This window comes from Dryas octopetala, chromosome 3 (genome assembly GCF_963921425.1).
Source record: "Dryas octopetala chromosome 3, drDryOcto1.1, whole genome shotgun sequence".
NCBI classification, from domain to species: Eukaryota; Viridiplantae; Streptophyta; class Magnoliopsida; order Rosales; family Rosaceae; genus Dryas; species Dryas octopetala.
In genome coordinates this window covers 27546751-27574721 of record NC_141368.1, presented here as the reverse complement: position 1 = coordinate 27574721, position 27971 = coordinate 27546751, and the positions used below count along the sequence as shown (strand labels likewise).

General features: G+C 34.6%; 2 protein-coding genes across 5 annotated transcripts; one reads left to right on the top strand and one right to left on the bottom strand.

Moving 5' to 3' along the window:
- Positions 1 to 1564: 1564 nt before the first annotated feature.
- Positions 1565 to 10525, top strand: GFA2 (gametophytic factor 2). The gene is made up of 18 exons (XM_086237246.1): positions 1565 to 1822; positions 1973 to 2069; positions 2335 to 2409; positions 2731 to 2816; positions 3218 to 3301; positions 3382 to 3420; positions 4461 to 4547; positions 5357 to 5401; positions 5492 to 5579; positions 5731 to 5795; positions 5908 to 5982; positions 6715 to 6787; positions 7931 to 8022; positions 8133 to 8204; positions 8550 to 8606; positions 8732 to 8780; positions 9782 to 9848; positions 10082 to 10525. The coding sequence occupies exons 1-18, from the start codon at positions 1736 to 1738 to the stop codon at positions 10173 to 10175; spliced, it is 1332 nt and encodes a 443-aa protein (XP_086093372.1). The 5' UTR covers positions 1565 to 1735; the 3' UTR covers positions 10176 to 10525.
- A 1196-nt stretch (positions 10526 to 11721) lies between these two features.
- NOXY38 (tetratricopeptide repeat (TPR)-containing protein) lies at positions 11722 to 27722 on the bottom strand. Of its 4 annotated transcripts, none has more exons than XM_086236211.1 (29): positions 27586 to 27722; positions 26622 to 26861; positions 25935 to 25996; positions 25508 to 25697; positions 25294 to 25434; positions 25005 to 25161; positions 24704 to 24897; positions 24504 to 24605; positions 23402 to 23537; positions 23139 to 23267; positions 22215 to 22608; positions 21566 to 21670; positions 21305 to 21423; positions 20974 to 21082; positions 20799 to 20894; positions 19758 to 19892; positions 19500 to 19670; positions 19212 to 19298; positions 18022 to 18156; positions 17579 to 17734; positions 17096 to 17164; positions 16841 to 16999; positions 15113 to 15169; positions 14988 to 15028; positions 14759 to 14878; positions 13905 to 14214; positions 13239 to 13346; positions 13053 to 13124; positions 11722 to 12618 (listed from the first exon to the last, which is right to left on the bottom strand). In XM_086236211.1, exons 2-29 carry the CDS (start codon positions 26845 to 26847, stop codon positions 12154 to 12156), a joined length of 4245 nt encoding a protein of 1414 aa, XP_086092337.1. In that variant the 5' UTR covers positions 26848 to 26861; positions 27586 to 27722; the 3' UTR covers positions 11722 to 12153. The 4 variants fall into 4 exon arrangements, with proteins under 4 accessions (XP_086092337.1, XP_086092340.1, XP_086092339.1 ...); XM_086236214.1 differs by having other exon boundaries at positions 20799 to 20891; XM_086236213.1 differs by having other exon boundaries at positions 27589 to 27603.
- Positions 27723 to 27971: the final 249 nt, after the last annotated feature.

The following is a 27971-nucleotide window of genomic DNA, read 5'->3' as shown; positions in this document are numbered from 1 at the left end:
AAGGCATGATTTTTGAAGTTAAAATTATGGGTACGAAATCGACATATTGATCAAACTGCATGGACAAAGTTGATGACTTTGCCTTTTAAGTATACCTTCCTTTCAACAATAGTAATAATATTTAAAAAAAAAAAAAACAATCATAATGATAAATTTTAAAATTAAAGATAATATGCCAACGACTATTTGGTTTAGTGGATAACATTCAGTTTCTCTTTGTCGGTCAGTCATGAGTTCAAATAAACAAAATAATAAAGACAATATAATAATTTCAACTAGTTTTTTTGATATGAAATTATGCAGAATGATTAGGATAAGAGAGAAGGTTGGAGGGGAAGGTAACTATCATTCCTCTCATCCCTTTATAATTTCAATCAATTTAATCTCATTCAACTTGTCCCACTTTTATGCTAATCTAGATCCCACTTTCTTCATTACCTCAATTATACTTGCACACACATCCCTGAAAATAGTTAGGCTTAATTTTTTTTTTTGGGTGTCTATAGTTTAGGTTAAGTTATACTTTCATCTTTATACTTTCAATTTTGCCGATTTTGATTTGTAGTTCACAAATCGTTGCAACTTAAGAACATGTTAACATTTTAATTAATCAAGCTGCCAAATCCGTCCTTAAATTGTTAATAGACCTGTAGATGGACCTAGTTTTAATATGAATCCGATGTAATTAATGAGATATGAATTTATAATTTTAATACGATAATCCGACTATGATTCGAATTCGAAAATCTGTTAACAAATTATTATGGATTAGAGGCTTAGAGCTAATTGGATCCGATAACAATTTGATCATACTTGATATTATATTTAATATTTTTTATTTTAATAAAGACTGTATGTGTATAAAAGTAATCCGAGATATTTTATACATTGAAAATATACTTAAATGATTATAATTATTTATATAAAAGTTAAAAATAATGAATACACACATACAAGAAAACAATGGGACTAAACCTAATACAAATAAAATTTTAATTATTTATAGGCCTTTAATAAATCCTATAAAAATCTGATTCGATTCGATGCTAATCAGATATGAATTGGCATGTTAAATCCGATAATCCGCATATAATTCGTATCTAATAATTCAATTATAAATATATTCGCATTTGATTTTAGGTAAATTCAATCTGAATCGGATCCACGTCTAATTGCTGATTGTTAGTAAAGTATAAGATCACAACTCAAAATGGACAGACTTAAAAATATAGGGATGAAAATGAAATTTTACGCAAACTATAGATTACAAAGTGAAATTTAACCAAGAAGTTAAATCTCAACGAAGTAAAAAAAAAAAACATTAAAGAACAACCTACTGACAAAAAAATAAACCACAGCCAGTAAAACTGTAAAAGCCTACTAGCCACGTGACCTCAAGCCAAGTTAGCCAACAGTTCCAACCACACACGCACACATGCACCAAACTTAGATCCTTAACACGCGCTAATTCTTGGCCAAGAAAAAAAACACGCGCTAATTACTTTTATTTTTTTCTTAAATTTTAAACCAATCGAAAAAGTATCTCCCACATTCCCACAAGCTTGGGCCAGTCACGCTCTCGCTTTCTCTCTCTCTCTTCCATCAACTACTAGAACCTTCGACTGTCTCATAATTTAGGGTTTCTCGAGGGTTTATCAGAAAGCAAAAACCCTAGAAAAGCCCGATTTCCACTAAAGCCTTAACCTTTTTGGTGATTCACAGAGCTTTTCCCCAAATGGTTCGCTCCAATGGCGTCAGGCTTGTCCACTGGCTCGCTCGTCGCTCTCTCGCCTCCAACCCCCTCCACAACCCTACAGCCTCCGTATGCTTCCTCTTCATTCTTTTCTTCTTCAATAATAATAATAATAATAACAATCAGTTTCATTTTCGCTTATTTTTGTTTTAATTGTTTGGTTATTCTGTGATTTTTTCTTTGTTTCTTAATTTTGGTTAATGTTTGAATTGCTTTTAGGCATATGGGAGGGTTCTTGGAGGTGGTTATAGGACATTCAAGACTGGGGCTTACAACAATTCTTGGGTTTTAGGAAATTGTACTACTTCTAACAATGGTATGTCAAAGACTCGAACACTTTTTTCTTTTCTTTTGTTTTTGAATATTTAAGAAATGGGTTCCCTTTTAGGTTTCTATATATTAGACCAAAAGGAAAAGAAGTGAGACTCTTGTATTTATTTTTGTAGATTATTTGGTGAATTGGTCTCAGTCCTAGTAATAATTGGACTCTAATATCTGAGCATTAAGTTTCTTATTTCTCCACTTTTAGGGACTCTTTTCTCACTTCCTGCCTCTCCCTCTCCCCCTTTTTCTGTTTGCAGTTTGCAGAAAGAATTGTTTTCGACTGGGAGCTCTGAATACCAATTGGGCCACGACGAGATCGATTCATGGAACTGGTATTGTATATGTTATCATTTTTAGTTTATTTATGTAGTTATGAACATTCCAATTTATCAGGGTCATTTACTAATTTAAAATCCTGTCTAGTATACCATGAAACTCGGGGTGTCGGTGTCTTGTTTATTTGAAAAGTCATTTTTTTAAAGAAATTTTTGGTATAAATGTTTTGTGGGAAATAACTGGAGCTGAAGGATTTATTTACTTTGTCGGGTAGTTTCTTGTATTATCATGCCATATGTGTTGTCACTTCAATGTGGAGGACATAAGAGGATATGTGGAATTTATTTACGGGGCTTTTTCTGCCTTTTCTGTTCCAGCATCTATGGCTGCAAGAGATTATTATGATACACTTGGTGTGAGCAAGAATGCAAATGCATCAGAAATAAAGAAAGCTTATTATGGGGTAAGTTTTTGCCGCACTTCTCTTTTTCTTGTTTCACCTATTTACATGCACTAATTCTAATATGATGGAGGAGTGTCGCTTCTACAACATTCCTTGGACATGCAATTAAGATGCTTGGATGCATTTTATATATATTTATGAATTATATATTGTTTCTCTTAAAAAGAAAACTATATATTAGCTCTGGTGTAGGAAGAATAAGAGTATGTGTTCATCATAAATGTGTAATGTCAGTACGCATTTTAGTTATGTATGTAGAAATATATTCATTTCTCTATGTGTACTCCATACCCACTGTGTGTTGTGATCTGAGTGGCATATTCTACCTCCCAAGGCCAAGTTGTTTCTGCTTTAAATCATGCCATTTTTTTATCCTTCATCTTCCCTATTTATTTTTGCAGCTAGCAAAGAAGCTTCATCCAGACACAAATAAAGATGATCCTGAAGCCGAAAAGAAGTTTCAAGAAGTTCAAAAGGCGTATGAGGTTATTCCTTATATTCCGTAATCTGTTTTCTAATTCCTATATATAATATACTAAAAGCAACCTTGTTAATTTTGTTGTAGGTTTTGAAAGATGAGGAGAAGCGTCAACAATATGATCAGGTAATTAACTGTTGAATACCTCCTTCTGGCTGAGTAGGAGGTGGAGTAGGTTAATGCTTATTGTTCTCTTTTTTGGTTATAGAGGGATTTTTTTTTTTTTTTGGTTGTTCATTTGATACAATCTGAACTAAGTTATTCTATTCACTCTTTTGTCCTTGCTACATTTCCCTTTAAATCCATTTATTTATTTATTTATTATTGTTTTGAACATATGTTTACTTGTTGTCTTATCCTTTTAGCTCCAAAGTGTCGTTCCTTTGCTTTTTAAGAATTCTTGACGTGCTTAGTCCATTCACAATATTTGTTTGATTCTCAGGAATGCATAGCTTTCATTCTTATAGCCTTTCTTTCTTTTTCTTTTTTCTTTTTTCAAAATGAGAAACACAAAATTTCATTCATAATCTATAAACAAAACATACAGCAAAAGTGGACAAGATGCCCACTAAAACACATTAAATATCCATAACCAAACAGCTTGTACAATCATAAAAAACCAGTTCCAAAAGTTATAAGTTAGAATAAAAAACAGCTATCTGAATACTAACAATCTTAAGAGATCGCGGGCCTCCAATCTGCATGAATAAGAAAAAAGGTACATCCCTAAATTCAGATGAGATTAAAGGCTGCAATGATGCCCAAAATGAACTCTATCTCATAGGGTCATAATCTCTTCATTCCTCCCCCATATTTTTTTCAAAGATCCTTTTACTACCTACACATTAGCCACACAACCCATAAAATTCTTGCTTCTCCCCCCCCCCCCCAAATGCCACATTGAAAAGAAACTAAGATATTCTTGTGGATTCTTTGTGAAGGTAAGGCAATTCATAAACAATGATTTTTTTTTTGTCTATAGAAAAACAATTCATATTCCTTTTGGTTTCGTGATCATCTCAACCAAAGGACTCTTGTTGTACTATACCTTTATGGTGTGTGGTCCCTTTCATAATTATGTTATGTTGCTCATTGCTCAACTCATTTTTGTTTATCTTTTGCATAATTTTATGTATGCACTTATGTCACTAAGCACACTTTTGCAGGTTGGCCATGATGCATTTGAAGCACAAGATGGCTCTGGCTTTCCCAATGATTTCAGGAATCCATTTAAAGATATCTTTGATGATAATGTAATGACCTTTTCTTCTTGCTTGTTGAGAGATTTTATCAGTTGATACTTTTAAATTATTGACATTAAAATTTTGGAGGACTGAAAATAGAACCATTTCGGAAAATGGTGTTGCATGTAGTGTTATTGCTATGCAACAACATCAATGAAAAATACTTCACACAACATCTTTGTATGGTTCATGAATTTATTATGTATATTCTGCTATTCTTAATTCAGAATTTGCAAATTTTGTCAAGGATTTGTAGTGAAACCCCCATCACATAATCTTTTTTCATCTTGATTTGGATGTGGGACTAGATTGATACACTCCAATCTCAAGATGTTAGTTCTTATTTTCATTGCATCATGAAAATGTTACACCCAGTTTGATACAGCCTAGTGAAAATGTGTTGTGCTTAGTTTGCTTTATTATATCAGTTTGAAATTTCGTCTATTTAGGCAGGATGTTCCTACTCCAGTGCTTTTTTTTTTTTTGGGTATTTCTAAGTGCTGTAAAAAAATTTGGAATCTGTTGCAACTGATATTTTGATGGTCAGTGCTACTGCATTATTCGTTTTCTAATCATCATTCCTGTTTTTTCATTTTTGATTGTATTTGGTATGTGGTTTGCAGTTATTCTTTTTTTTTTTTTACTGATAAACATTTGAATATAATGATCATAGAATGCATATGATATGTTCTAACAACAAATGAAGTACCATGCATATTATTCAAATTATTAGATTTTGTATTTTTATGGATGTTATTTTCACTTTGGGATGGTATGTGCATGATATTTGGTGGGGTACTGTCTACGATGGAGATTAGATCTTCAATGTTTTCCGTCAGAATTTCGGCGGTCAAGATATCAAGGTTTTTTCCTTCTTCATGTATATTGTTGACCTCTGTATGGGCTTTAGAGTCTGTTCCATGACATGCATTTTCTTTTATAATAATATGCAGGTTACTTTGGAACTATCTTTCATGGAAGCTGTTCAGGGATGTGCTAAAACTGTGACATTTAAAGCTGAAGTGCCCTGTGATGCTTGTGGTATGCTGATTCTATTCACTTCTAAATCTCTTTGCCACTTCTGCAAGTTCAGTGTTCGTGTGGCATTTGGCTATTATTTAGCTGTCTTTTTCTCATTAATATTGGAAGGAAATTTCGTAACCTAATTTCTCGTGCTTCTGGATCTTTGCAGGTGGAAGTGGTGTTCCTCCTGGCACCAGACCTGAATCATGTAAGCGCTGTAGAGGATCTGGCATGGTCAGTTTTACTAAGAACAAAAATCTTTATCAGCTTTTATTTATTATTATTTTTTTTAATCATAGAGGATATCATCTGTCCTTGGTAACTCTTGGTTTTGCTGCATATCCAGACTTTCATGCAAACTGGCCCATTTAGGATGCAGACGACTTGTTCTCAGTGTGGTGGGACTGGTAAATTTTTCCCGGTATGGTTCACATGTTATCTATAATAACACATTTTTACTACTCTTTAAACAACAATGATTGACTATATTATTCTCCAGTCATGTCCATATCAGTCCTAGCGTTGTTAGTTAATATGCGTTTTATTGTTGCTTTTTTTGGCTAGCTATTGCCAGAAATTTGCTTATATTTAAACCATCTGAATGATATGAGACTATGGAGTGACTTGTTTTGGGAAAGTTATGTATAGGGGGTCGCAGTAATGCTTAAGATACTCTGTTTATGTGTGTGTGTTGGTTTGTCTCACTTTCTCATGCAGCACCCATAATATATATATTTTAATTAGTGAGAAAATGGGAACAATCATAAGAATCAATGTGGGCAGGATTCCCTATGTGGTGAATGATGATAGTATTCCAATAGTGTGCTTGAAACTGAGTTCCATGAATAATTCATGGGTCTAAGAATATGTTCCTATAGATAGAAGTCTGTAAAGTTGGTAGTTAAATTTGTGCATACCTTTGTATGTACTTGCGAATATCAATGAGATTTACTTATTAAGGGTTGATTTTATATGGGCTTTCTTCCTGTATAGATTTACTTTGGAAATCCTAAATTGTTATGATGTATTCTTGTTGTGTGTGTGTGTGTGTGTTTTTTTTTTTTTTTTTTTTTTCAAATGTTTACTATATGAATCATTAATAGTCATCAGTTTCTGAGTTATAATAAGGTTGATGAATTTATTTTGGTCTCAGAGACTTTGCAACTCATGTAGTGGGAAACGGGTGATGAGTGGAATGAAGTCTGTCAAGTTAGATATTGTACCAGGTATTTCCTATAATTTTGAGGCGTTGGGGTTGCTGTCCAATGGTCATTTTGGTTGTTGTGCTACCTGAGGAGCATTTTGTTTTTTCTGAATCATTTCATATCTAAGCTATCAAATAGATGGATATACTTTGGGTTTGTATCTTTCCTGCCATTACTGCCTTTGCACAAAATTGTTATCATTGTTTCAGTATGTATACATGCTTACTATGGAAATAAAATCTGATAGAATTGTTGGAGAGTCAGCACCTATGATATTGTCATTACATTTGATTGCTCTACGTACAAATATTTGTATTTGATACCCCAATGCCAGTTTGCATGAAAGAAAAAGAAAAAAAGAAAAACACAGTACACTGTAAGGTGAAAGTAAAGAAACTTGTCATGAGATGGGGAATCGATTGTGAAATTGTTATTTATTGTTTCAGTGTGTGTGTGGGATGGATTGCCTGATAGAAACTAATATAGCGGAAGCACTTTGTAGAACAAAACTCCTTACAAGACTAAGGATTGTAGAGAAATCCTCTCTGGAAGGACCTTGAATCTTAAGGGAAATAGGAAAAGATAGACGGAAAACTCTCTGAAAATTGTATTTCAAAATATAATAATCTGGATGCTTCATCCAGGCTAAACAAAAGGGCCTTTATGTGGGCCAAAAATAGGTACATTCATAATAAATGTACATTATGCATTATTTACAGATGCATTAAAGCTAAAAACAGTCATTAATACATTAATGACAGATGCATGAACATACTGTACAACATCATAAACCCGTACCTTCTTTCCCATCAAGGAGTTTTTGCCTTGTGTAGGTGAATAATTGCAGTGATTCAAATTACAATTCATCCGAATTTATGACATTGGCATATGACAACTTTAAACATCCTGTGTTTGCTGCAATTATTTAATAATCGAATGTAATACTCAATTCAAAGAACGTCAATGCCATTATCTCTTCGATGAGGCATTTTCTGATTATTCAAGCCTTACCCTTTTGTCCTTTTAAATTAAATGTTGTTTTGTTATTAAAATAATCATTAATCATCGTTCTCAATGAAGATGTCAAACTACTAATTTTGAACTATTATGTCTGCTAGTTTCTGTATAGGTGGGTTTGATGACTCTGTTTATTTCCATTTGCAGGAGTAGACGACAATGAAACTATAAAGGTGTTTAGTAGTGGTGGGGCTGATCCGGATGGAAATCAGCCCGGTGATCTTTATGTTATCATTAAGGTGACCTGCATAAGTCTTAATCCTCGATGAGCCCTTGCTTTCTTTCTCATTATGGATACCTTAGGATGCCTAATAGTTTTTCTTCTAATAATTTTACATACTGTTTACAGGTTAGGGAAGACCCAGTTTTCCGTAGAGAAGGTGCCGACATTCATGTAGATTCTGTTTTAAGTATTACTCAGGTAATGCTTAGATATTTTAGTTCTTAGGAAGTTATTATTATTATGCTTTAATAAGTGAAAGTCTTGAAGAGTGTATATGAGATGGAGAAAGTGTATAATCTTTTTTGACCTTGACTATCTTTTATTCAATTTGAGCTCACTGACAAGCACAAGTATAAACGACCTGTTTCAGTTTCTATGAGTATTGTGTTGTTGGGACTTGGGAGTTATGATGTTTTTAGGCAGAATAATGGAGCATATAGTCTGGATGTTTCTTGTAACATGTATCATATTTGATATCTTTCTTCTAGCAAGATACTTTCATCCACTTTTTATACTGATGTTTGTTGGAATGCTTTTGTACAGGCAATTCTGGGGGGAACTATTCAGGTCCCAACTCTCACTGGAGATGTTGTACTAAAGGTTAGCTTTGGAACTCATGCATGACCAATAGCTTGTTCCAAAACTGGAAAGGACTGAAAATTTTGTCTCATATAAAGGCGCTTCTTGTTATAATACTCAATTTTACGTTGCTTTCTCATTTGCAGGTCCGCCCTGGCACACAACCTGGTCAGAAGGTAGTCCTGAAGAAGAAAGGTAAATTGGACTTATTCCTGCTGGTCATCGTGTTTGCTTGATAATTGCTTGCGCTGATAAGAATTTTTGGGTTTCTCCTTCAATAGTTCTAATTGACCTTCTAAATGATCAAGATTGATTGGGAATTAGTTAATCTGTTATTTTAAATGGCAAGTTTCTCTTTACAAAAGCAGAGGAAAATTGGTGGACGTGATGAGGTTTTATCGAAATCATTGTCTTGTTATAATTTTGTATTCCTAATATTTGGTTACCAGCCTTTTTGTTTTCTGTTCATAATTTGAGGTGCTTCCCATATTGGTGTATTACTATATTTTGAAATGTGGAAAAAAGTTACTTTTGGCACATGTGCACAAAAAAAAGTGAGGAGTCATCTTTGGCAGGATGGAAGTATTTAGTTTTAGTTTTCAAGGTTATTGAATTGGTCCTACCTCTTGCTACATGTAATAAATTTAGACATGTATGATTATGATCCATCCTTAGTTTTAACAGTAGCAAATTCTGATTGATTTGTCTCTAGTGTTTGGTTCCATTTCTTGAAATTGTTATTATTTGTTGCTTTTGCACAAGCATTTAATACCAAGCTTGTTGCAAAGGAGTATAATTTAGGTCTGTACTCTCTGCAGTTATATGCCATTTCTGAAGTGGGAATAATTGGATTTTCTGAATTGTTTCTTTGACTTGAGTAAACAATGAGTGGGTGAGAGGTGCCTCAGGTTATATCTATGGCATACTAACATCCCTAGTACTTTGAGCTTGTCCTGAATCTTATTATAACTGATATCTAGGGCAATGAACTGTGCCGCTTTAAAGAAGTTTCCTCTGTATCTTTATTGCTGGATATGCTCTAGTTTTTTTAATTTAATGTATAGTTTATGATTTACCTTAAGGCATGTCCATTTTGCTTTGCAATTTAGTAGTTTCACAAGAATATACCATTTATCAGTCTTGACTTTATGTGAACAAGTTCAGTTCTCACTCTTCTTCCTGGTGATATTTAACAGGGATCAAGACAAGGAACTCTTATTCGTTTGGTGATCAATATGTGCACTTCAATGTCAGCATCCCGGCGTAAGTTCTCTTGGCTTCAAACAATTTGTTAATACAGCTTCTTTTGCCTGGTAACATATGGTTGTATGGTTTAGTCAAGAGTGTCTGAAGTTAATAGCTTGGTATCAGTCTCTTAAGAAAAAAGAAGTGTTATATGAAGCTATTATGGTAGCCTCTGCTTTGACTCAAAACTTTTTGGGTTGGTGGTCTATCAAGGCAAGTCTAAATAATGCTGGACACTTAATTATATGCAGGAACCTGACTCAAAGACAACGTGAATTAATTGAAGAGTTTGCTAAAGAAGAGCAAGGCGAATATGAGAAGCGTGCTGCTGCTGGAGCATCTTGAAAAAATGGGCTGGAGAGGACTTCTTTGGCTGCCTATGAATCTCAAATCGTGCATAGCTACCTGGGAGAAAAAGTAGACATACCCTACCCACCCCATCCATTCTGGCAGAGGAGTTATTTTAGGTTCCAATTGACCAGTTTTATTTGTAAGGTTATGTAATATTTTTGGTCCTGCAAGTCATAAGTGGTACTTGTCATTTAGGCGAGGTGATCTGTGATCATCATGCAGTATTTTTGCGGCAATGTACATATTCTTTGACTTACAATCTTTAATAATCACGGGCTTGTTTATGTCCAACAATTTTTTTGTCACAAATGTATCGTATAATGACTGATTTGCCCTTAATGAGATTGAGATGTCCTAATTGGAATTTCTTGTGGAACTCTGATTATCAACTGCCATTTAAAACAAATGCAGTGCTCTCTTTCACCGGAAGTAAAAAAGCAAACAGAAATTTGAATTTGCCCTTTTTTGGGTCTTACATGGTGAATTATTTGAACTTCCTTTTTTTTTTTCCTTGAAAAGTATAGGCTTTCCAGATCTTCTCTAACAATTTATCTGCAATTCTGTTTAAAGAAATTTTGCAATTCTTATTAGAGAAGATAGATTCTGCAATTCTGAAATTTGACTGGAGTTTAGGTTCCCTATTGAATTTATAGAAGGAAAATATAAATGTCATATAAGTTGAAAAAAAAAAAGGTTCGTTGATTTTAGGTACCAAATTATAATGTTTTTTTATTTTAACTACTAAAACATTTATATTTATTTACTTTAGGTATTAAATTTCAGTTTAGGTACCAATTTTAAAAAATATGGTTATATCGAGCTATGACTGTCTAACAGTCATAACTTTTTTATTGATTTGTTGTTTTTTCAATATTTGCAAGACTTAAACTTTAATGTTTAGTGTTTGAGTTATATGACTTTATCCCCCAAGCCTAAATCAAAAGTATTAAACTCTTAAAAATTTTAAATTTTTATAAATTTGAAACAGTCACAGTTCAATCACAACAGTGACTATTCGACAGTCACAACTATATAACAAATTGATTTGTGACCTAATCCAAAATGTCTTACTCTAGGTTACCTAAACTAAAAAAAATTAGTGACATACTGCTTTATTGAAAAACTATTGATATTTGGTATTTAATCATAATTTTTTTAAAAAAAAATTGAAAAATTGAAACAAATAACATATTCTCAGACATAATCATGTCTTCAAGACCAAAACTATATGCTTTATTTATCCGTCCATTTGTATACTTAATTTTGTGCTACGCATGTTAGGGTGACTGGTCATTGACTCGTGTTCATATTCAGTTACTCTGAACATTCTAACCAAAATTTTAAAATAAACCATAATATATTCACAATAAACACGATCTGGAGATGATGCTATTGGAACATATCTACCTATTCAGTCTGCAAAGATTACAAGCATGTTACAGTGGACCTTTTATTTTTATCCAAACCTTGTAATGAAGTAAACCTCTGATTAGACAATGCATGCTCAAATTGAATTTATTTCATCAGAGTAAAGCACGGCAATCACAAGGAATGCTGTTTTATCAGAAAATCAGGGGAACAATCATCACAGTTTTACATGTGGTACATAGAAAGGAAAACATTTATCTTGAAATTCCATTCAGATAATCCTTAAAAATAGGCCAAATATAGAAAAAATGTTAAGTAATCCATAAATACTAAGGCAAATTACATATGGGACCTATTTGCATCAGAAATTGCTATTCTGCTGCCTGAATCTATCTGCAATCTTGATTATTATATTTTTAATTTAAAAAAATACAGGGAACCTCCATGGATTCCATGCACATCATAAGACTTCTCTACCTTCCAACAGTTTAGTGGGCTGGGTTCTCATCCTCAAACCAATAGATAAAATTCTTCCCTCAAAATAATCCAAACCTCACAAAGAAACCTACCTTGTCAATCAATCCAATCTCTAATATCCAAAATCTCAAGATGCAGCTTTGGTTTTTGATTTCTGTTTCTTGGCATCCAGTGCTGCCAAGCCTTTGCCCAATCCAACTGGAGGCTGACCTTCCTGCTCTGGTGTTGATTGGTCTTTCTTGGCATCTTCCACACCATTTGGAGGATGGCCGTTGGCTTCCTTCACTCCATCGGTTTCTCCATTTTCCACTGCATCTGGGGTCACACCTGAATTGATGATATTAAGGAGCTGAGTTAATGGAGGCAATGCTTGGACTGGAACACCGTGTGGACGTATTAAGAGGCCCCTTGCAGCTGCCTTCTTTCTGACTTCAGCTGCTGCACGAGCAGCCCTCTCATCAACACCCCTCCCTCGGGGAAGAGTTTCACCAATTATTGCAGCATTAAGAGATTTGTTCGTGGAAGGGTTAGAACTCCCAGACCCACCGGCTATAGCAGCAGACTGGAATGCATGCATCAAATCAGGATGCGCCTGTCATGCAAAGTCAACTATTAACTAACAATCCAGATTCCTGGTGCAAACTATACCCAAGATTTTTTTTTTGGCCAGAAACTATATCCAAGATGGAAAGCAGGGAACCAAAATATTTTAGAGATTTAAGGATTACTATACTATCCTAGCAATATTTACAACAATTCTCTCCGTAATAAGTACACAAAATTTTTCCTTTTCTGATAAAAGATTCTGAAAACGCATCAGAATTTTTGCAGTGTGCTGAGGCATCAGGACGACAAATAACTAAATTTCTGAGAACTTTAACAGTAAATTAGAAATAAAGAGAATGTAAAATAGAAATAGGTGAAATGAAAACGTCAAAGCACAACATTGGGGAAGCATATTTAAAAACATACCACCAAATATCCATCAAAATATCCAATATTAGCAAAAAAGAGTATCCAAAATACCTTCAAGATGTCAATTGCCGTTTGAGCTGAAGCAGCATTCAAAGCTTGACCTTTTTGCTTTTGTGCATTCATCTAACAAAATAAGATATCAAAGTTTACGAATCAGAAACAAGTAGTATTTTAAGAATATGCATCCAATTTTAAGCTTCACATATTGCAAGATATTTAAGGATACCATCTATTTACCTGTAGTTCACGCATCTTAAATGTCTTCATCCAGTTTTGAGAGTCTCGTGTCCTCGAATCCTCCTCACCCAGTTGTTTGACAAGTATATCATAGGTTTTCTTCTCATGCTGCCACATGAAGTGTCATAATTATTCAATTACACTCTAAAGTTTCCCACGGATAAATAGCAATCATTTTTAATTAAGTACAAATTACACTAAAAGGCAAAATGTCACTACTACACTTTCACTTATTCAACGACATCTGAATAAACTAATTTTGATATTCTTCTTCTCTTTCTCCTTTTTCAATGTATTTTGAATGTCAAATGAAGGATAAACATATTTTTGAAAGCAACACAAGGTTAAGGGAAAAAGGACTCTTTCTATAAAGACACTACAATTTTCAATTTTGTAAAGTATTCTTCAAGCCTCCATACATAGATCCGTACACATTACATATATCCGTGCACATACATATTTGTGTATCAGCCATACAGAATCAAACATCAAATGCACATGGTGTGCATACAACACCCATCAAAAACCCCATTCAACGGCAGATGACATCTCTATCACCACCCCATGAGCACTTTTAAAACCCCAACACCATAAGTCCACAAATTTTGTTTTCTGGATCAGCCATTACCCATTGCAATATCTACTTATTCAAATCACTTTCTTTACCTGGTGAGAGAGCTTGAAGGCACCCATACAATTAAATGCAATAGCAAGCGCATGATAGCATACAGCAGTTTGGATATGTTCCTCGCCCAGAAGCCTTTCATTCTTTTTCAAAGCCTCTTGCAAATATCGAAGGGCAGTGTCCATCTTCCCAAGATCCTGGTACATCATAGCAACATTAATGAATGTTGCAGCAACATCAGGGTGATCTGGTCCGGATGACAAACTTAGCAGAAGCAATGCCCGGGACATGTGTCGTAGTGCAAGTTCTGTTTGGTTAAGTCCATGATAGAAAAGAGCCATATTTCCGTAGCTGCAGTAGTAAAGTTGCAGAAGAAGTGAGCCCATATTAGATCCAGAAAAAGAGGGGAGATAAATAGAGATTAAAATTAACAATGATAAGCAAGTGTTTGAACACTGATAGTATGAAAATTCAACTATTTGATATTTAAAAATAAAAACACAATAGGAAAAAAAAAGTATTTTCTCATGCCATATGCAAGTTTTCAAACAGATTGCGACATTACATCCTCTCTTAGTACATTCATTTCATGAACTCACAGTAGATATTTAAATACATTTAAATACATCAACAAACATCACAAATACATTTAAATCTCATCAGCATCGAGAATTTCTCTTATAGGCATGAGATACATAGGCATATGACATTTGAGTCATTGGATTGCCAAACTCCTATTTATTTAGTTTAAAATCTTGCAAACTGATGGCTCAAATTTCAATGCTTATGTACCTCATGCCAATCAAACAACATAACAAAAGGAATTTATTTCAGAATTAAGTATTCCACAGCCATCTCAGTTACTGAAAAAAACATAAATAACAGAAGTGAATACCTGTGAGCAGTGTCAGGATGATCCAAACCCAGGCAACGTTCATTTATAATTAGTTCCTTGTGCTGTTGCATTATGGCTCCAGCCATATCTCCTGCATGATACAGAACCATGGCAAGATACCTGAAATTCAGTACAAGGACAACCTTAGCCGAGAGGTTATGTGCATCATGAAAATCTAATTTAAATTAGAAACAAATCAGTAGCAAAATTTTTAAGTGTCAACATGTACCGACAACAGTTAGCAACCTCCCGATGCATTGGGCCAGTAACCTGAAATCAGAAAAGGAGATAATATTACTAGACAGACACATACCAAGGAATGTTTAAGATAGCAACCCAAGTAAAACTACTTACCTGCTGAAGTACTGAAAATGCCTCAGAAAATAATGTGTACGCTTCACTTAGCATTCCCTGAGAAAATATAAAAAAGTGCAAGGTAAATGATTATTTATTATTGAGCATGGTTTCGAAAATAAAAACTGACAATTGTTAAGGACTTCTTAAAGAAAATTTGGGGAAGTGGATTTTTTTTTTTTTGGGGGGGGGGGGCGGGGCGGGGCAGAGGTATATATATTGGTAGTCTGGATTTCAGAAATATCGGTGGAAATATAAAAATGACAGAAAATTGCTTTATAACATGGAAATTTTGAATGAAACTTCTAGATGGAAATATGAAATGTAAGGTGAAAAGAATGGACGTCAAGTACGCCACAGACACAAATAAAACTTAAAATCTAGAATACAAAGTGCAAAAAGAATCTTTGTTCCATTCCATGTTAATAAATTGAAACAAACCTCGACGGTTTGAGGTTTGTTAGAGAATAAACATATGAACTTCAATTGAGGTCTTTGTAGTAGAAAAGAATAACAACCTATACTTGCCTTTGCAGTTTTAAAGTTCAATAATTGAGATGAGATAATGGTATAAATTTCCAATCCCATTTACTGAAATTTTTGTAATTTATTGACTAAAAGATATAGATATTTTCCAGATACTTCAAAATTTTACCAAAACTACCTGAATCACCAAAATTTATCCCATATTTTGGCAACCGTTGAAAGATACACCTTCCACCCCCTATTGCATATATATACTTATTGAATGCATATATATATATATGTGTGTGTGTGTAATCCAGCTCTAGAATAAGTAACCGCACCACAGAAACCTGCACCGTTTGAATGGCCAGCAAAAGAGAGACAAACGTGCTCGTTTAAGACTTGGGTTTCAGGTTTTTAACTCTCTTTTTTTTCAGATAACACAACAAACACAACATTAGGTTGTTCAAACAGCATTGCAACATTGCGGTTATCCGCTCTTGAGAATATACATATATCCAGGTCCATTCAGCTGCGAACGTTCGCACATAGCGCCAAGCGCTCGGTAGTGTATAATTTTTTGTACCAAGCGCTCGGACCTGGTTTGTCAGCGTTATGTTTGGGTTTCACTCTGGGATTTTGGAGTTAAACCTTAACATAACGCCTCCACAACGGCCATTCTATACTCTAGAAGCCTAGAAGGGCATGAGGTGAACCTATCAGCCTATACCCTCAAAAACGCGGGAGGAAGCAGTGCCGAGCGTTGCAAGAAGTGATCGCCTGTTTTAAAAAACTTCAACAAGCTCTCGGAGGCGTTACCGAGCACTCGGTATCAGGTGCGAACGTGCGAAAGTTCACATCTGGACGGCTTCGTATATATATCAAACTCATAATGGGTTAATCAGATTTGTGTAAAGTTGCAGAGTTTGAGGGAGTTTTACCAAATCTATATACTCTTACATGAACAATTCCAAGTTAATAAAAAATGATTCTAACACCTTGAAAGTTGAAACACCTAATTTTCTATATCAGATACTCCAAAATCTACAATATACTTTTCAGTCATGGTAAATGTAGCATCCTAACCCATTCTAATACAACGACAAAGTAAATTCCTGGCCGTCTTTTGGAATTAACATGGACTTCAAGGTTCTCACACAAGACTATATTTCTGGTTCAACACATCAACTAGCATCCTAAACATGACACTAAGATATGCATTCTTGGAAGATTAATTGGTAAACAAAAAAGTACGGTGCATACCTCAGCCAGTTGGATCTTCCCTGTTTCCACAAGATCCTTAGCTTCTGAACAAACAGGAACTGAGTGTTTCACTACAGGTTGAAGATTTAAGATATCTGATATTTGGAAAGGTGCTGCAGAATTAAGATCATATCTACGAGCTGCAATCGTAATGCCCACCTTGAAATGAAATCAAAGTCGAGTTGTTTGCCATTTAGAAGCTCAAGCGATTTGACTTGCAATTGAGTAAATTGGATGAGATGAATTTATAGTTACCTTTTGGCAAAGATTACGTATAACAGAGTCTTTCCTTACACGCAACCTAGCATCCTCCGGCAACTCAAACTATTAACAATGTGAGATTAAATCAAAAATTTGAAGATGCACACCACTCAAAGATATCATGTGGGGACCATGTAATAAACTTGGAGATCCCACAAAACATAAATTAGTCCATTTTAATTTCTACAGCCCAGAAAAAGGCAAAAGGCCATGGGGTACAATGAAACAATATAAAAAACATCCCATAATCATAAATAATAAATTACTGGAAATATCATCAACAAGATCCCCCAGGAGTGTACATATTTTTCAATTAAGCATGGCAGGGGACGGGGCAGGTGGAAGCAAACTCAAGAAAATGGTCTAAAACATAATTTCCTATGTCGAAAGGTTATTTTTTTTTTTGGGTAAAACATGACGTCAAATGGTTACTCAGGGATGTCTGATTGTTCTTCAGATATTAGTGATAATTAATACCTGATATTTGAGTTTTGCAAATTCTTGAATGTCAGACCATAGAGCTTCTGAGCTGACATGCATATATGAGGATTGGTTCTTTCTTGTCGATGCTCCACCCTTCCATCTTCCTTGTCCCTTGGACAGTTTTCCTGAAGACTGATGGCCTGTTTGTTCCTGTAGACAAAAGAACATGAGTCAAAAAATCCTGATCAACTTTTGTCAGTCAATGGACCAGTTTTTCCTGAGATATACTTGGTGACAGTAAACTTGTGGTTCCCCAATGGAAGTTCAAATTAATAGTCAACTGCATCTAGTTGCAATATCTGATTGCAGAGAGTACTTAGATGAAGTTTGAAGGGATTACAGAAATCAAGAATTAGCTGACAGCATAAACTTGTACAAATAACTATGAAACATCTTGATGCTATTAATTACTTTTAACAAGTCAATATAAGACGTACTTTTTTGGCGGTTCTAGACTGCGTACTATTAGCAGTGGCTTTTGAGCCAACAGCTTGACAGCTTCCGAAAAAACAGTTAAAGAAATGGGAGATTGCGGGCCCAATATCATGATCCTCTGTATCTCTCAAGACATCCTGCAAGCAAGAAAGATAGCAAAAATATGAACCACTTTCCACCAGAGACATAAAATTGAACAATGACAATTGTGTGCGTGCAAAGTCAATAATAACTCATTGGATGCATGGACCATAATTCCAAGAATGCAATTGATTTTTACTATTGCTAGAGACAATAATAAGAAAAGACAGAAGGATGGATCTGAAATCAAAATTGTGCCACGAGAAAATCAATCCAAGGCCACTTTTTTCAATCAGGTCCAAGGACTAAATTATCATGAGTACAAATTGTCACCTAACACCAACAGCAAGCAAGAACAAGGTCTCACATTCAATGCAAGTCATGGTTATGGTGAGGAATGAATGAAGAATATGTTAAACAGTCCAATCAGATATAAGAGCTAGGTTCCAAATTGTAGGTATCAATCATGAGAAGTTGCGATTCAAATTCATAGATTAATAAACAATCCACAATGCACCAAGATCACGGGCACAAATATAGGGAAGTTTGTTTATTTTCTTTCTATGGATTTCCTTTTTCAACTTCAGTGTGTTAGGGAGGAGAGGGATAGTGTAGAAAGAAGATGAAGCATATATGATGCATAAAATTACTACTTAGAGAAGTGATACAGCCAAACAGACGTTGATTAACTGTGAGGCAGGCAGATTCCAAGACCATTTTGACCAAATCCCTTTCAATATATTAAACAAAAAGGTTTAAAAAGGCCACCATCTAAGAAAGGCATAAATTATCAATTTACAGCTCTAACATAGGTACAAACAAAATATTGAAAATACTGAAGTGCCTTAGAGGTCAAGTTCCCCACTACTATAGCATCTAAGTCACATATGCATCATTGGTCTGCACTCAAACTCCAATCTGAGAACTTAAGAGCAGTGGTATCTCCCTAGAAACCTGAATCAAATACTTAGTTTATGACTATAGGATTTTCATGGCAATAACCCAAAAGATGTCACATTTCCAAGTCCCCAAAAGGACAACACTTTACATTTTATAAAATAATAGATTATTTCATAGCACAAGAATGCGCATGCAAGGAAATGTGTATTACCTTGAGTATGTGCTTGGCTGACCTAACCACAATCTCATTAGAGCATAGATCCCAAAGATGAGGCAAATGTCTGGTCCCATCAGCCACCTGTCAAAGGAATCCAAAAGGTGTCAAAAGCAATATTCCAATTATATATTTGAAAGGACTCAGACATCATGCTGACCAGTGCACATTCCATTTATATAAACCTTTAAAAGGGAAAGAAAAAGGTTTGCTTCCATAGTTTCTATATGTGAATACTAACAAATAAAATTGTGAGAAGTATTGTCTAAAAACCATAATCCTTACTTTTCCAATATACCGAACATTAATGCCATGAGCATGGAGTGCTTCAGTTAGTGTCTGCCCATCCATGGGTGATACTTCAAGTGTGCAAAGGTCTTGTATGAACTTCGGAAGCACAATATCTGTAAGATACAAACTGGCTTTCCTCACATTTTCTTCATCTGCTGCTATCTCCTGGAAATATGAAGGAAAACCAATAATTTGATAGAACTTTAGACTCGGTGAGAAATAAAACAGACAATTACAAGGTCCAAAACTTACGTCCTCACTTCCAGCCAACTTGAACTCAGTAAAGACATTAGGGTTGAAAAGAATTTCCTCGCTTGAATCAGAGCTTTCAGCGGGTGGAGAGGCGATTTCTTGTGCATCTTTGGTCTTCCCTTCTTCCGTTATGTCCTGTTAAGAGCAATAGAAAGAGCCATGTTGCCCAAATTACTAGAAGGCTCAATGGGGATAAAAAGAATTCATCTTATACTATGCCAAATAGCCAATAACATGTGTACCTACGGCATTTCTTAATTATTACTAACTCCAAAAACAATGACAAACCCCTTTGTTAGCATGTGAAGACTAGAATAGGCTAATTAGTTAAGGGAGACTTAGAGTCTAGTCCATTTTATGAGTCCTTAGACTAAGACCGGTAATGATTCAGGGATTTTAATCAAGTCCTTTTATTTTTCTTCTTTGACGGCTTTATGTTAGGTTTTAACTTTGGAATTTTGGGTTAAAACCTAATATGTAGCTTTTACAAAACCCACTCTACACCCTAGGAAGGGAAATACCCTTCCAATCGGGGGAGGATCAGGGGAGGACTTTATTATGAATTAAAATGATTTTCTTATAAATTAAAAGGACTTTATTATGAATTAAAAAAAATTCTTATAAATTAAAGGAGTTTATTATGAACTAAAAAGATTTTCTTATAAATTTTAAAACACCCCCGGTCTCCATCTAAAAACTATTTTTCTAAAGGACCCAAATCTAATTATCTCATTAGTTAATTAGCTGTATATTAGCTGCTGTAATTTAGCTATTAGTTGTATGATAGCTGTAATTAGCTATTAGTATAGTTGACTTTCATACTTTCCTTATTATGACTATTGTAATATGTTTATATTCAATTCAATGAAAGGAGAAAATCATTCTGCCCAATTCTAACTCCCTTTCCCCCAAATAAGAATAAATGGCATAAAAATTCTAGGAATACACTTTACTGCCATACCGAAAAGGCAAAAACTAGTTTAACAAAAATACTATTTTCATAACTTCTATAAACTGTAGTTGCAGCAGCCAAATTCTCACCTGTTTGGCGTCAGTGATGTTTGGAGAATCACTTGTAACATGAGCCTCTCCTTCACACTTAGACGTGCATTTTGGTTTCTCTGCAGCTTGGACCTTCTCCCAATATAGAAAAGGTTCATGTGAGAAATGTATGAACTAATTCACAGATAGTGTTGATATTAGGTATCATTTTTACCTGACAATAGGCAGTAATTAGTTCTGGTCTCAAGATACAAAATCGAAACCCAGGCCCAGTGAAGTTTGCATCACGAGGGGTTACTCTCATCAAGTCAAGGAGATAATGCCTGAAGCAGAGAACAGAATTATAAAGTATGTGTGTGTTTGTACACCAGTTCAGATTTAGTAAGTTGGATCTACATGAGTGTAACTCTTGGATTGCATAAATCTTTAAATGTATGAGGTTTTATATGAGCTAAAGAGATTTTGTTAAAAGGAAATTACCAATAAAGGAGCTCTGAGAAATCAAGCATCACAGACATGAATACAAACTAATAAACAAAATTTACCTGTCATCACTACCAACAATACCCTTGCATTCCACTGGTGCAGCTAATTTGAAAACATTTCCAGATCCATCAAGGACTGTGTGTTCTTTCAAATGAAGGCGTTTAGCAGCCTCCACTACCTAAACATAAGAAATCCTTAGCATTTGCACAAGAACTTCTACTCTTTAAGAAGAATATAAGCAGTTTCTCTCACATAAAAATATGTAATATGATAAATTTGGCAGCATAAAGAAATAATCCAAGCTTCAGATGCTCCCTCACCTTCGAATGAAACTCTTCATTCCAGCATATTTTCTTGCCATTATCAACAGAACCATATAGAAGAGAGTCTGATTTATCCCCTTGAAGAATGCCCGGTAAAACACTCTGCAGAAGAATGCAGAGAAAATAGAATAAGGAGAGAGCAATCAGATAACAAAAAATTGTTTCTTATAATAAAACAAGAAAAGGGTAATTAAAAAAATAGCTAAAGCAAACAGAAAAAATTTGGACTTTGGACTTTGGACTTACATAAGAATGAGAAAAGCTGATGGATCATTTACATTTTGAATGAGAGATCAGTCAAGTTCAGCAATTAAAAAGGCAATTTTAAGTATAATCTTTCTTCTAAATGGTGGTTTTCCATAAATCCTAAAGATGGAATTCAGAAAAAATGATGAATATCTCACAAGGCAATACAATTAATATTATAAGAGAAATGGAACAGACATATAAGCATAAAAACATGTGTGGTATGGGTGTGTAGAAAGAGGGGTATGAGAGAGCTTCAGGTTCTAATACCCAACTTTGTTATCGAAACATGACCTTTGTATATAGTTATATCATAGGAAAGGCTATGGACCCCAGGAGTACCAGCTTCTTATAAGAGGACAAAGTTCCAAATACAATGAACATAAGATTCGAGGCACACCTGAGCAACTACTCTATGTCCCCTGTAATCGATTATGGCCATAGCAAGATTATAAAGTCCAGGGACATCAGCTTCCTGGTATGCCTTGGTGCCTTTCAAATCATTATTTGCAGAAGCATAAGTAGCTTGTTCAGTTTCACCCAATTGTGTTTCAGCAGAAACATCCGCAGCTGTTTCCATGGAATCATGACTTTCCACTGTGCTTGACCTATCACATTTTTCCCCATTGGGAATTCCACTCTCTCTATTCAAAAAACTATCAGAAGCCTTTTCGGAATTGCGTAAAGAGCCAGTGCTCCCAATTTTTGAACTAGAATCTGATACATGTTTCTTGGGCAGCTGCTCAAGGTCCGCATCAACAGCAAAACTGAAGAATATATTATTGTGAACATACCTACGGACCAAAAGACAAAAATATAATATTAATTCAGCAGATAATAAACATACTAATATAATTTTTAATAAATGCCTAACTATCAACCTTTTATTAAGAATGCATGCACACATCATAAGAATTGAAGTTACAACCATATGCATGAGAAAATATATGCACACACGAGTCATGACAATACTGTGCTTATCCATCATAATTAGTATTAGAGGTATAATAAAAGAGATAAAAATGATATGTATACATATGCACAAGCCATACAAGTAAAATTGACAAATATCATGAATATTACAGTATCTTTGATCTAATTAATCTACATATAAATAATGACCATAAAAAGGTAGTAGATAATTAGCGTACCAAGAAGCTGGGATGTGTTTACAGCATTAAAATACAAAGATAAAAGTAACCGCAATTAAGGCAGATGATCCAATGCAGTATACTCAATAAACATATAGTGTCCTGACTGAATTTCTTCAGGGAAAACATATACTTTAAAATAATAATAAAAATTCTTATCAGGTCAGACTAACATGTGGAAGCACTCTGGATCAGTTGGATTTATAGGTGGTATGCATCTGCTGATGACTCCAACAGCACCACTAATTGCTGCATCAACGAAGTCTGAAGTCACTTTGTAAAGAGCCCTATCCCGCAAAATTCTGAAAAATATGATCTTCATCAGAGATAGACACAAGAAATCCAAAAATCACAGATTTAATTTAAGTTATTAACAAATATAAAATGATAAAGGACACACAGAACTTATAAAAGTCACTCTATTAGAGATCATTACCTTTCCTGAGGAGTTGTATGTGGAAATTCCCTACAAGATTGCAACTCCTCATTCCAATCCCTTTGCATGCCAATCAGCTCACTACCATAGGAAAGAGTGAGTGCATCCTCTGCTCTGGCTGCATCACGTTTGTGATCTGACAATAGCAGTTCTCTTAATACGTATTCATATGTGAAGAAGATAAAACACAACATCAAGCAAAAACCAAAATTCAGAAAACCAAACTCATTTCTGTCCTATAATGGTTCCATAAGTAACGAATAAAAGAGTACTCTTAGAAAAAAATTCCCCAAAATATTACTAATAAGTTTTATAGTCGACATACAGCAAGAATAATAACCAAATAAAGTGAAGATACATTACATGTCTTTTAGTTACAATTTCCCACCTTAACTATGGATTCTATTATGATTTACCTTTTCATTTGTAGATTATTCATAGTCATGAAAGACAAGAAAAAACAGCTGCTAAGAATTTTACAGAAGGTTCTCAAAAAAGAGTACAGGTAAAATTGAACATTTGAACATATTGGATGATAAGTGAAACTTCATAAACATCTATGGTCAAATAAGAAACATTATGTAACATTATAGCCATGTAAACGTACGATGTGCAGATGAGATTACTTCCATCTAAAACCATAAATATTTTACAAACAAGATTGTGAGATGTTATCAAAATCTGAACTAAAGACAACAAGTTTTAATGCCAACTTGAAAACATCTAGAAAAACTTATCATCCTCAAGTATCATAAAAAAGACATACTTCAACTTCAGTGTATGTCAAACTAATACTCTATCTGAACATTAAATTCTAAAATCGTTATGATCTCTTTTTCTTTTCCTTTTAGGGAAGAAATAACATTCAGTAAACAGAATTGAAGGTGAAATTGGCAAGCCATTGATCACTATCAGTAGCAATAATGCCTGAAGAAGGCAACCAGCGAATTAGTCAGACTAATAGGTATCCTAAATATGAGACGCATTGTGAAATTTGCTCAAGTAAATTAGTATTACAGTGAATAGTGGCACCTTCTACTTCTACGACTCAAAGATCCTAATTTTTAAGTAAAAAATTTAAGTCCAATGAAGTCAAACTCACCTGGAACTGGATACAGCCCTAGCCATGAGTTTGGTGGCAACAAAGATTGAACATTTTCGAAAGGATGTGCAGAAGCCCTCCGCTCCAAAATTTCACGAAAAGCTTTAAAATAAGAAACAATAGAAGATAATGAATCAAAATTCCATACAACTTTAAATATATATATAAAGAAGGTCTCAAGCCTCAACCATTTCAATTACCCTTTTTGAACTTAGAGCTGATCTTTTGCAGAAGCCCAACAAGGGTGGTTGCTTCCGAATTAGTTTTACTTGGCCTGGGGTCAAGGGTATTCCCAGTGCTTGAATTGACATAGAACATTTTTGTGGTCCCCGTAATACAATGTTTATGACCCTCCAATGTTACTACATCCAAATAAATCAAATCCCCAACAAGCCTGACAACATAAACAACAAACAGCACATATTTAAGACATTTTCCATGAAAAAAGACATTATATTATATATTAAGCAATAAGGTGCAAGTAGAGATTTCATGGTTCACCTTCTATAGCTTGGCGGAGGATTTAAGGATGAAAAAACAATACTCTCTACGCATTTGATCTCTTTCGAGGGTGATGATAGTAAATTACTCAATGAACCGGCAACGTCCTCCATAAAACCCAAACCATCAAGCTCTGGGACCTCAGTTTTCATGGTATCTAGATCACAGTAAAATAAATATAAGTGTCGAGTCACAAGTAACTCCCAATGTTTATAACAGGTAAGGCAAATGAGAACATCAAAATAAATTCATGTTAAATGATGAAGGTTTCAAGCACAAAATCCCAAACCTCCAGGACTTGGTACTTTGTTTTGCGCTGTCTCATACTGTAGTGCAAGTGATGTTGATAATGACGCGTGAAGTGTGGAAAGGGAAAGTAATTCTCTCGTACGATGAACATGAGCCCTTATGGATCTATCATCGTATAAAGCTGCCAAAACAATATCCACATTAGAAGATGTATAAGATCTTATAACCCCAAAAGCAACAGAGTGTTAGTATACCAGGAACCATCTCCAAGGAGCAACCACCAATAGTAATGTCAGCAACTTCAGAAATTTCATTAAAGTCTTCCAAATGATGAGTGGAGCCATCCTTTGTGTGTAGCAATAAGTCATAGCATGTGAAGAAACATGTCTCTGGAGCATCAAGCAGAAATTGTCTTATATCCATAACAGAATCTCCTGGGTTCAACTGAAAATCAAATGAACAATCGGTAATCTCCAAATTATAAAGGGTAAAAAAATGGATTGTGAATTGAAGGATGAAGAATATCTAATTAGATTACATAATATCTCAAATTCCATAATTGAACTATCAAAGTAATGTGTGTTTAGGAAAGGATGCTCAAATTGCGTCACCTTCTGCACTTTGCATCCAATTACATAATGAGTGAAACTACCATGCAATATATGAACAAAATTAACTCACTTGTAGATCAAGCTTCTCGCCACTTTGTGTCTTGACAGAGACAGGATACAGATGAAGGTCACCTGCACTCTCAGGAATAGGGAAATCAGAATGAGATAGATAACTCTTTTTATAAGAGAAAGAGATAGACAACTTAAAGGCATAAATATGTTGGGAGGCTCTGTTGAATTCAGTAAAAGAATATGCATCCAAAATAACAATAGAAAACTTAAAATAAGCGCTGCTAATTGGACCTCTTAATAGAGCATTCAACCATGAACTATTAACATGATGAAGTCAAACTAACAATAGAAAACTTGAAATAAGCGCTGCTAATTGGATGTCTTGATAGAGCATTCAGCCATGAACTACTAACGCAAAGAAATGAAGTCATTATTTGTATAACAAAGGGAAAATTAGTTCGTTGTTCACCTTAGAGCAAAATAAGTCAGGAATAAACCACCTAAATATCATGTAATCCAGAATGCAAGGAGATGCAATTGAGTGATTTGTTATGTTAAAAAGAAGAAGCTAAAACAAATATATAAAGTTTATCATCAGGTTAAAAACAATTCAGATAGTGCTGAAAGCCTGTTTCAGTCCAAAGTTCTCACTCCACCATTGCTACAATAAAATGAGACACTTGAGAAATGGCATATTGACTTTTCGTCTTTCCCATGAAAGAAATATTAAAAGGCCTAAATTCACCTTGCTTAGGTTGACTGGTCGAATTTTCTGTTTCAGACTCCTTTACCTCCAGCTTGACACTTGTTGACTCTTCCACAGCTGAAACACCATTAGCATCAGCTTTGATGGGTTCTGAAGCGCTTGAGTTATCTTTCACAGAAGCATCAGATGGGACCACTGATTCAGAAGAATTTGCAGCATTATTTGATCCTCTCCGGTTCCTCCCTTTATTTGATTTTCCAGCCATTTTCAGCCCCTATTCTGAAAGCATTTATCAATACACCCAGATCATAAGCACCACACACAAACACAAAAAAAAATGTACAGGCACATATATTTTATATCATAAGCAATTAAACACTTTCATACTAGCTGAAGGAGACAAAGAAGCCCAAAAAACAATGAACCAACTCAAAAAGGAGAGAGAAAAATTTTTACTTTGCTCAAACGAATTTGTGTATACACATACATAGAGTGCTTATTACAAAATATACCCAGTTCAAAAAACTGGAAAGCCCCCATCTTTTCTGCTAATTTAAAATGCATACGCAACTCCAACTAAGATAAAGGGGCGAAAACAAGTACCCAATAATAAGACAGGAAAGCATTATTTGCAGAATAAAGCCACAATATAAACGGAAAAAAAAAAAAAACAAAATAAAGACAATAGTTCTAATCGTAAACCGTTAGACTAAGCATAAAAGTAAGGCCTATATATGACACAGAGCAAGTTGTGATAACTAACATACTCTGTTTGGCTACTAAGAAAAAGCTAGCAATGAAAAGAAACAAAAATCTTCAACTTTCAGTTTATTCAATCAACTGAGCCAAGTACAATAACAATAACAGTTCTTTCTTCAAAACGCAAAAAAAAACAGAAACACAAGAATCAATCTTTTTGTTTCGTTTTCACTCTTTTCTCAGGAACCAAACGGGAAATTAAGAAGAAGAAAAAAAGATAGAGAAAGAGTATCACATATATTACCACTGTCAAACGCTGAGGTTGAGGTTTTAGGAGGGGCCAGAGAGCGAACGTGGCTGACAAGCTGAGCTGAGAGGCGGCGAGTGAGAGAGAGACTGAAAGAGAGATGGGTTTCTCTCGTTTTGCAATTTGTTCAAATGGATCGGGTCATGGTTTAAGTTTTCTCATTTGGGTTTAAACACTTCGTTAAACATCAGCGGCTCATCGAATCTGACGGCTCACATTACTATTCCGCACCATTAAGAGGGAAAAAATCCGATTACCCATTATTGGTGGGCTTGGGCTTAGGTTCATATTTTTTTTCATTCTCATTTTTTTTTTTTTTCATACTTTCTTCTAATTAATGATTTTCTTTCACATTGGGTTTTTACTCTTTCTTTTGGCCGATT